Source organism: Microtus ochrogaster, unplaced genomic scaffold (assembly GCF_000317375.1).
Source record: "Microtus ochrogaster isolate Prairie Vole_2 unplaced genomic scaffold, MicOch1.0 UNK103, whole genome shotgun sequence".
NCBI lineage: Eukaryota > Metazoa > Chordata > Mammalia > Rodentia > Cricetidae > Microtus > Microtus ochrogaster.
In genome coordinates, this window is record NW_004949201.1 from 1,013,321 (window position 1) to 1,023,722 (window position 10,402).

The following is a 10,402-nucleotide window of genomic DNA, read 5'->3' on the forward strand; positions in this document are numbered from 1 at the left end:
CACACACACACACACACACACACCACACACACCACACACACACACACACACACACACACACACACACACACTTTAGACAAGGTCTTTCTGTAGCTTTGGCTGTCTTGTAGCCCATAGTCTGTCACTATGTAGACCAAGCTGGCCTCAAACTCACAGAGATCCTCCTGTCTCTGCCTCCCAAATGCTGGGATTAAAGGTGTATGCCACTACACCAGGTACTGTCTGTCTGTTTGTCTGTCTGTCTGTCTATCTATCTATCTATCTATCTATCTATCTATCTATCTATCTATCTATCTATCTATCGAGACAGGGTATCACTGGAACTAATTGGCCTGGAACTCAATATGTAAACCACCAGATTGCAACTCAAGGATCTGTCTGTCTCTGCCTCCTAAGTGCTGGATTTGGTATGAGTCACCAAACCTGGCTTTTACCTTTATTTTCCACTCGTGGGCAAGAGCTGTCTGTAGACTTGACTTTACCTGTAGCAAGACTCAAGAATGGCAAAGATGCTATCTTTGATCACAGGATGGGACTTACAGTGGATTTGCAAACCCTATTTGGGAAGGCTTGAAGCAGGACATTTGGCCTCTAGGTATGGATTTGTGTGTGAAGGGTTTTTCCTTATCCCTTGCTGAGCCAGCTGGTCCAGGGCTCTGGGTTTTCAGTCCTACCAAGTTATGAATAGTACAACCAACAGCCGGGAAAGGAGTGATGGGGTAGGACCCACCGGGGGAGAACGAGGGCGCAGAGACGAGGCTACAGCCAGGCAGGCCAGCTTTTCTTTTGTTTGCTGAATTTTCTGAGACAAGATCTCACTATGTGTAGCCTTGGTGCTGTGTCTGGGTAGACAGACATTGGCTCAGTCTGAGAGGCTGAATGAGGACCTCCATTTATTCCCTAACCTAATGCTCGATTTGCTCCGGACATTTCATGTTCCATGGTACCTTGCTCTGTGGACAATTCCTAAGAAAATGCATCAGTCTCTCATTCCAAAGTTTCTAAAGAACAAACCTAGGGACCACCAATACCTGCTGAGCATGAAGACCTCTTTTAAAGACCCTGCAGACGTGGATTCATCAAATCTCCACAACCACCCAGGAAATGATGGCTCCTGGTGGCAAAGAAAGACAGACTGGGGGACAGTCCACAGAACTGCTATCCCAAGAAGGGATAGCAGGGGCCTAAGTCTGGGGTCTGGACCTTAGCCATAAGATAGTTGAATGATGGTGCTGGAGAGATGGCTCAGCAGTTAAGATCACTGCCTGTTCTTCCAAAGGTCCTGAGTTCAAATCCCAGCAACTACATGGTGGTTCACAACCATCTGTAATGAGATCTGGTGCCCTCTTGTGGCCTGCCTTCAAGCAAAATACTATATACATAATAAGTAAATCTTTAAAAAAAAAAAGATAGTTGAATAAATCCCACTCCATCCGTCTTCACCACAACCACTAATCTTTCAGCGGATTTTTGCCCTTCCCAGTCCCATGGCCGCTGCACGCACCAGCACTTTGCCTGGGTAGTCCCGAGGCACCTCCAACTTCACTCCATAGACCTCCAGCTGCACAGAGTGTACAAAGCTCACACTCTGACTTCCCCGACGTTCGTTTTCCATAACCACTTTGAAGTCGGGGAGGGAGGGGTGCTGGCCACACGCGGTGGTGAGCATATAGGAGCAGGTGCCCATGAAATTGTAGCTCCGCATATCCAAGCTCCTGTAGTGAGGGTCTCCGGACGCCTGGCAGCTGCGGAAGTATTCCGGGTAGCAACCCAAGAAGCCATCCTGTACCCCACAGTGCTCCCCAGGCAGACATCCTGCTGTGTCCCTGCAGATCACCTTCAGGGTGGCTGCGTCACAGGTGCACCGCTGCCTACATAGGTCATCAGCAAACACTTCCTGACCCGGGGCCAGCAGGCGGCCCTGGTAGGTACAGCCGCAGGATGACACGGGCACACAGTGGCCACGATTGACCACAAAGCCTGGAAGGCACACGCAGCCTTCCACACATGGGCGCCCAGAGCAGTTGGTCGGTAAGGCTTCTGAGTTGCAGGAAGCTGGACAGGCAGGGCTGCAGAGTTCATAGTGGCTGTTGGCTGGGCAGATCAAGGCTGGAAGGTTGGGGAGAAAGGGTTGAGTCACGCTAAGGTGGGGGCTCCCCCAGACAATGCTGCCTTCTCAGAGCTCCCCAACCCTCAGTTAATGGCACTCAAACCTTCTTGATGCCCAGGGCCCAATGATCTCCCCCACTTCATCCCTGAAACCAATCAGTGGGCAAATCCTGTGACTTTCACTGTCTGAGCCCACCCAGAATCTGTTTCCACAGCCCATGAACCCCAGCAGCCTCCTGCCTGGTGCCCTGGTCCCTTGTACCAAATCTGTTCCTCACAGCAGCCAGAGGGACTGGGAATGCAGGATCAGACCATGTACCCCACCCCCACCCTCCCATTACTCCATCTGGGGGTGGGGAGCAGAGTCCTCCCTAGGCCCAGGGGTTTCCCTCATCATCTCTTTGCCCACCATTCCCCTCTTGAATCACTCTGCCCCAACCTCAGTGGACTGGTGCCTGGTCCCGAGAGTCCCATCTCAGGCCTTTGCACTAACCATCCCTCTGCCATTGTTACCCTTCCCTCAGACAGATGCTGCAGGAGCCCAGACAGCCTGGACTCCAGCGCCAGCTCTTTCCTTGTCTGTGTGTCCATGAGCAAATGGCTCTGGGCTGTGAGTACCGCAGGCTTGCCAGGACTAAATGGGATGGCACGACCCTGGTTTCCCTGGTTAGATGGTGCTCCACGCCATCGTTGTGATGGCTGGACTCCGTTGCCTGGCTGCGCTCTGGGATCTAGGGCCATTGCTTTCCAAAGTCATCCCCGAGCTTCCCGATACTGTCATAGGACCTCGCTTTCTTTGTCCTTTGAAGGTATTTCATAGTTGATTCATCTGTCCCTCCCCTTCCAGGACATGGATTCTGCTGGAGTGGGGACACAGCCTGACTTAGTCACGCTGAGTCTTTAGCAGCCGACCACAGAGCCTGAGAGATGGAGAGGTGGGGAGGGGCAATGGACTCATTGGTTTTTCCTTTGTCTTAAGTTTGGACAGACTCAGAGAGGGAGGCCTCCTGGACAACAGGGTATCGTTGTGATGCAGGCAAGTCCAAACAGTGTCTTTGTCTCCCCCTGGACTAACCACCCTTTAGTCTTAAGCCCTGGGCCTGAGGCCCCTTCTTCCCTCACCATCCTTTATGATTCAGCAGCATTTCCCCAAGCTGTCTACAGGCCACAGATGCTAGTGTGGCCTCCACAGCGCCAGCGCAGGAGAGGCTGTTGTGAAGACCCGGCATGTTTGCTGACTGACTGAATGACTGCGTTAATGGATGGGTACCTGGCAGGTAGTCATCTGGGGCCTAGTCCAGGGGCAGGGGCATCAGGGAGTGTAACACGCAGAGAATGACCACTGGTTTTTATCTTGTAACTTGGCAGCTACCTTTCCTGCCAAACCTCTGTGATTCCCTGGGTCAGGAGCCCACATCCTTCTTCTCGCCCTTCCTGCCTATTCTGGTCCCTCCCATAGATTTCAAATCAGAACTTCTTTTTCTAGGAACCTCCCCCCCATAACTGCACAGAGACCTTCGCTGGCATCACGGATCCCTCTAGAATGCCCGCTGTCTCATCCTGTACCCCTCTCCACCTACTCTCCAGCTTTGCCTCGGCACCCTCTCATGCCAACCATTGGATCCCGTCCCTGTTCTGTACTGTGAGCCTTGGGCCTGCTGTAGCAGAGCGGGGGTGTCTCGTCCATCAGTGTTCTCGTTATTGCCTGTCACTAGGCGGAAGCACAGTCAGAGCTCAGTTACTGCGCAGATTCAGTGGTCCCTGGGCCCTCGCCAAGACCTCCCTACCCTGGCTGTAACTCACGGCAGTTGGTTCGTGACCGCCATTCCCGCACAGAGATGCCCAGGTCAACACAGGCTCTGGCATAGGCGCTGAGGCCATGGCACAGGGTGAGGCGCTCCCCTCCAGTCACACACATGTCGTACACACACTCTTCCAGGAAAGGCTGGGGGTCCAGGAAGCCGTGACAGTCTGCAAACGGGCCCATGGGCAGAGTTAGCATGCCACATAAAAGGTCTCCCTTAAAGAGCTCGGATTGGCTTGTGGTGCAGGAGGGACAATTGCTGTAACAGCCGTCATCACATAAGAGGTCCCCATTATCCAGCTTCCAGCTCTTGGTGAAGTTCAGGACATCAGAAGCTTGCTTCCCGTCAGGCATGCGGAAGTCGTCAGCAGGGTCTCCATTATAGTTGCCACACAGCCCCCACACCTGGTCTTGGAAGCGCTTGGGCAGGCTCACTGTCAGCTGGTAATCCCAGTCAAAGGTGACCAGCAGCCCAAAGTCCAGCTCGATCATGCCTCGAGTTCCACTCTGGTACACACGCAGGCGACCTTCTCCCAGGGAGGCAGGGAGGCTTGAGTACTGGTAGTCGATCTGCAGAGAGGGGGGTGGAGGTCAGACCCCTGTGTTGTGTCCCCTTCAGCCCTCACCTCCTCCACTCAAGTCCCCAGCTCTAGGCACACAGGGCGCCTTCCTTCCTTCCCTAGGGATGCTGACCCTAGGGAGGCTTGCTCTTGCACCTCTAGTGGCCTAAAGTGTTCTTCCCCAAGATGCAGATGTGCATGAAGACCCACGCATGCTGAAACCCGCCATTTTGCTGGCCCTGCAGAAAGGGATGATGTGACCCCAGATGGAGCCTGTTGGGGTTCATCTGAAGAAAGAGCACTGACTCCCCACTTAAAGCAACATTTTGTGTAACAGAAAATGCTCGAGGGAACCCAAGCCACACCTCCAAAAGCAGTTTTGAAGTGCGGTTTGGTCACCTTGCTGGCCACCTTACTCCCGTGTGACAGAGGAGGTCGCTTTGTTCAAGACCCAAGGTGCTAATAGAATTGCCTAAGGCATGCACTCCACAACTGGGTCCTTACAGCCCTTGCAGGGTCTTACCAGCATAATGCTTATCTGTGCTGAGTCTAAAGGAGGCTTTAAAAAAAAAGATTTATTTATTTCTTTTTATGTGTACGAGTGTTTTCTGAATGGATGTGAACCACAAACATACACAGAGATGCACAGAGGTCAGAAGGCGGCATCAGATCTCTCGGAAATGGGCTTAAGAGGCATGGGTGCTGGGAACCGAACCCCAGTCATTTTTAAGTTCAAAAAGTGCTCTTAACCGCTGAGCCATCTCTCTAGCCCTCTTTCTTCTTTGGCCCCATTTTGCCTCTTAATTTTCACTCCCCTCCTCAGACGCTCTCTCTGCCTCTACAGATGAACAGCACCGTTTGACGGGGGACCAAAAAGACTCATATCAACAGCAGTGAGGTGACCTCACAAGATAAGTCCCTGCATTGCGATCACCCCTAGATGAGAAAGACTGTCCACAGTGGCCAGGCCACACCTTTGGGTGGAAGTAATCACTTCATGGGAATCAGATTGCTCCCCTCAAGAGCAGACGGCAATATCAGTGTCTCCAGAACTGGTCTAGAACCAGAGTTGAAAAGATGAACATTCAAACCACGCCTAAGCACCAGTGCCTGCTCTCTCTCGGCTGAGCATGCTCAGCAGAGAAGCTCTTCTGTTTCCTGACTCTATAAGCTTGCAAAGTTCTTGCCATTCCTCTCAAGAGAGACTGCAAGGTTAAGTCTAATTGTTCTACCCCAAGAGGCCACGTGGAGTAAATCACCCTCCACCCATCTCTTCCCTTGGTATGTTTGGATGATAGTTAGAGCCAAGGGTTTACCCCCCCCCCTCCTTTTTGAAAGACCTGTAGTTTAAACCCGAAGCCATGGGGAACTCACCCGGGCAATGCCTATTTCTCCATAGGACAGGGACACAGTATGGTTGTAGGCATGCACGGTGACGAAACGCACATAGGAGACTTTGCTGGTGCTCCGGTGCTCATTCTTGGCTTCTACTTTAAAGGCCAGCAGGGAATTCTTGGTGCTGTGCAGCTCAGCCAAGGTATAGGTACAGGTGCCCATCATGTCATAGCGACGGCCATCGAAGGTGGTGTAATGGGGATCACCCTGGGCACGGCAGACAGCTGTGGACTCTGTCACACAGCTGGCCTTTCCACTCACCATCTGGCAGCACTGTCCAGATGTACACCGCATGCCTTGGCAGGAAGTCTCTGCTGCGGAGAGCCGAGCTGGGAAGGGAAGAGTCAGAAACAGAGTTGGAGACGTTCATGAGGTCAGAATTCTGGAGCCCTCCTTCAGTGTGGACTATGGGCAGTTGGCTCATGACCGCCCATTTTACAGGCATGGAAACAAAGGTTTGAGGTCTCGTGGAGAGGGATTCTCTGGGTTTCCTGACACCCCAGGGCTTCCTATTTCACGGTTTTTCACAGCTTGGCCCAGAGGAATGGCAGGCGGTGGAGAGGGAGCAGGAGCAGCCATTGGAACATTCAACCGTTCACAGTTCCATTTCCCTTGTCCTGGTCTGCCCATCCGGCTGGAATGGCCAAAGGATAGGAACTGGAAGACAGGGCAGGGCGATGTGGAAAGTGCTTTCTGTGTAAGCAGGGGAACCTGAGTTCTGGTTCCAGCCCCATGAAGAGCTGGGGTGATGGCACTGGGTTAGCTCAGTGAGCGGGAGGGAGCAGGACAGTCAGATCCCGGGGCTGGCTGGTCGGCCAGTTTAGCTGACTGGGAGCTCCCGTTCAGAATCCCAAAAGCAAACAGACAAGATGGTAGGGATGAGAAGAGGACACTTGACATTGACCTCTGGCCTCTACACATGTGTGCTGGGGTATGCATGCCTGCATACACACATGCATGCCCGCGTGTGATACCTGCTTGCACACAGGTACACATGCATGTGTGTATGCAAGTATTTGCCTGGGTGTGCAAACCTGAATGCACACATGCATGCCTGGGTGTGTATACATATAGATACACACATGTTGTAAGTACCCCTTGAAGTGGGGTGGCATTTTGCCAGGATAAGGAATCCCTGGGTCTAAGTTCCCAGTCTGAGGAAGACCATCTGGGAAGAAACAGCCCTTCCTGGTCAGCTTCCAGCCCTCAAGAGCTCTCCCCTTTGACCCTCCTGGCAACAGCTCATCCTGCACCACCCCGATCTTTCACCACAAGCTGATCTAAGGAATTTACACGCTTTCATTTGTTCCACTCCCGCAACAGGCCTGTTGTGTGTGTGTGTGTGTGTGTGTGTGTGTGTGTGTGTGTGTGATTATCCCTACTTCAGAGTCACAGAAACTGAAGCCTAGAGAGGCGGAGTGACAGACCGAAGGTCACACAGGAACATCTGGACTTAACCCCAGGCCCTCTGGTGACATCTTCTGAATGGGCTGAGCCTGACGTCTCACTCAGGCCCAGATCCTGTCCCTTCACTGTGCCAAAGCACACGAAGCACCCATGGGGCTGGAACGCAGAGACGCCCCACCCGGGTCCTCAGTGTCACTACTTTGGAGCCCCTGGCTTTGGGCATCAGTGCTCCTGCATTAGGTGCAGCACTGTGGTTAGCAGCAGGTGCAACTGCAGTAGTCGCTAAGGTAACAAAATACTGAGCAGCCCCTTCTCAAAGAGCCCTCCGACCTGGCTCCCTTCGTCTCCCTAGGACCCTCTATAACCTCCTCACAAACCAACCCACAAAGGTGGATGCTGGAACAGTGGTGAATTCTCACAGTGCCCTGCTTTTGGGTCACTGTGGGTGGTAAGTATTTTGCATCGTGTTCTTGGCAAAAGGGGGGGGGGATTAAGGAAGGACGCAAAGGCTGCTAATGGTGAGGGGTGGACAGGCCAGTTGATCCTGGGAGCCAGAGAGGAACAAGAAGGAAAGGTGGGGAAAAGGTGGTCCAGAGAGGTATGGACAGTGAGCACAAGGCCCTCGGTGTCCAGGGCTCCACAAGGGCACAAGAGTGCCAGTTCTTCCAGGCTGGACTTGGCACCTAATTTCCAGTCTGCCACGGTGTGGTCAGAGTGGACCAGCACGGAATGCTAGAAGCTATTGTAGCTGACCATGATGTTGACCGTGACTGACTCTCCAGGCTTTACTTCACCTTCTGGGAGGTGCCATCGGCCTGGCTGAGGATGGTGACAGAGGTAGTGTTCTCTGACAGACTGGGGATGAAGATGCAGAGAGAGGCCGTACTGTACCCGGGCTCGGAATTCTGCAGGAAGGCCGTGAGGAATTCTTCCCCACCAGTGTTCCTGGGGTCCACTGTGGCCTCCTGGGTCAACCCTTAAGAAAACGCAGTTGTGGGTCCACTTAGCTATTCCTCCCCACTTCAAACCCAGCTCGTTGCCCTGTGCCCGAGACCCTCTCGACATAATTCTCCTCCTCTGCTCCTATTTCCTTCCTTACCCACGCAGCATTTGTTCATCTCTAATCCTGCTCGACTTTTGCTGCCCCGATGCCTGAGAACTTTGCCCAGGGCTCTTGAACTCGAATACGGCAGGGCCAGACGAGGACTAGAATTGTATGCAATAGTCCAGGTGGCCAGTGTGGACCCTGGAGCACTGTGCTCCACCTAGAATAAGTTGTTGCTGTTTTCTTTCACTGACTGGGATTGTGGTTTGGTGTCCCAGTTTTCATGCCTCGCCTTCTACCTTCCAGATGAAACTGGTTGGCTAGCTGAGGCTTACAGTCTGACTGAACTCTGTTGCCAGTGGGATTTCTGTCTTACTAGGTCTCGGTGGTGTGTACGTGGGAAGGAAGGGAAAATGAGGGCTGTGGAAGTATAGATGAAGTCTCCTAAAAGTAGAAACGGGTAGACTTCAACACTCCAAACGTGGGGGAGGGAATCCTACCTATTTATTCCCAGGCTGTCACTTCCATGTCAGCTAGCCTGGGGGATACTGGCATGATTGATGGAAGGGTATAAGTGAGAGATGCTGACCCAGGCAGCCAAGTTTTCCAAGGACATGGACAGGGCTCATTCTGACTTACCCCACAGGAGGGCTGCTCCGGCCCAGAGCGCCCACCAGCTCCACAGGGATCCCATACCTGCAGCAGGGAGAGATGGAGGCTCCTATAAGGCTATCCTGGTGGAGACTGTCATGGAGGTGGCAGAAGGGGACAGTCCTGGAGCAGGGGCTACCTGGGTGCAGGAAGGCTGAGGAGGGAATGAAGTTGGACAGGTGTGTGGATCAGGTGTGTGGACGGGGTGGGCAACTTCTAGCCAGATGTAGGGAGTGAGCTAGGGAGTTCAGAGTCCGGGAAAACAGGGAGAGGAGTTGGGTATTTTGATGTCCCGAGGATGCCTCAAGGGAAAAGTTAAGAGGTCTGGAAAGAGGGGCCAGAGGAGAATAGCTGTCCTTCTAGGGAGAAACCTGCTCCTTCTCACCTGCAGGTCCCTGGAGCTACAGGAGCAGACCGTGGACTGAGCTATATAGTGGAGTTTCTTGTTCCCTCAGGCCACACCGCTGGCCACATGCCAGGCAGACAGTGCCAGCTTCCTAGAGGAGGCCGCTGATAGCAGGCCCAGTGGAATAGTGAGTCCTGATGGTCCGTGGAGGGATGAACCTGTAGCTTGTGCTCCAGGAGGGCTGAGATTAGCTGGTGCCTGCACCCAGGGGATGCGGGAAAATTTGATTCAGAAAGAGTGGTGTCCTTAGGGGGACAGCTGGGGAGTAGCGTGCCAGTGCCCTGGGTTACTTGAGCAATGTAGTGGGGATGGAGGGTGAGGTAGCATTGATTGTGTTTGTTGGCTTGCTGGCCAGATTCCCATCTTTGGCCTCTACCTATAACAATATAAATGTCCATATCCGGGTTCTGGCTCCTTGCAGTCCCCATGGGCTGATCCCTGGTCCGAAGCCACCCACATCTTGTTTCTAAATCCTAGTGAGGGAAACTGTCTAGGAATGTATGATTTGCTGCCTTGACTTGGGTTCTTGTGTAGGACATGAGGTTTTCAGTCCAGAGAATTATTTGGTTTGGTATTTGAGATACTCCCCTGCTTCATCTCTCTCCATGGAGAAAGGACTAATTCGGGGATGGATCTATGCCTTATCATCTCTGACGTTAGATTTTTCCTGAGCTGTCATAAGGGGCTTTCAGGATGCAGAAGTAACAGAGGGCATATAGACTTTCTGGATGTGATCCATGTCTCCCGAAAGGCTGGCACAACCCATACTCTGTTGGTTGAATCTGAAAGGTCTCCCACAGGCTATTGTGTTTTAACACGTGATTGCAGCAACTGGTACTGTTTGATGAGGTTATGGGATACAAGGTTTGAGGCACGAGGCCTCGCAAATCAAAACAAGCTACTAGGGACAGGCCTCGGAGGTTATACATGCCTCTGTTTCTGTCCTGCTCTGACGCTTGTTTGCTTGATGTAACCAACCACCTACGTTCCCGCATGGAGGGAGATGCTCTAGCCGGAATGCCCTG

The 10,402-nt window shown here is 52.8% G+C and overlaps 1 protein-coding gene across 1 annotated transcript in view; it reads right to left on the minus strand.

The window, feature by feature from the left end:
• Fcgbp (Fc fragment of IgG binding protein) overlaps positions 1-10,402 on the minus strand; it is a 75,908-nt gene that overhangs the window by 23,212 nt on the left and 42,294 nt on the right. The window contains exons 20-24 of the mRNA XM_026778069.1: positions 9,434-9,468; positions 8,960-9,016; positions 5,848-6,197; positions 3,913-4,483; positions 1,505-2,109 (exon numbers count right to left, since the gene is read on the minus strand). Of these exons, the coding sequence (XP_026633870.1) occupies positions 1,505-2,109; positions 3,913-4,483; positions 5,848-6,197; positions 8,960-9,016; positions 9,434-9,468 (1,618 nt within the window). The remainder of the gene's footprint in view (positions 1-1,504; positions 2,110-3,912; positions 4,484-5,847; positions 6,198-8,959; positions 9,017-9,433; positions 9,469-10,402) is intronic.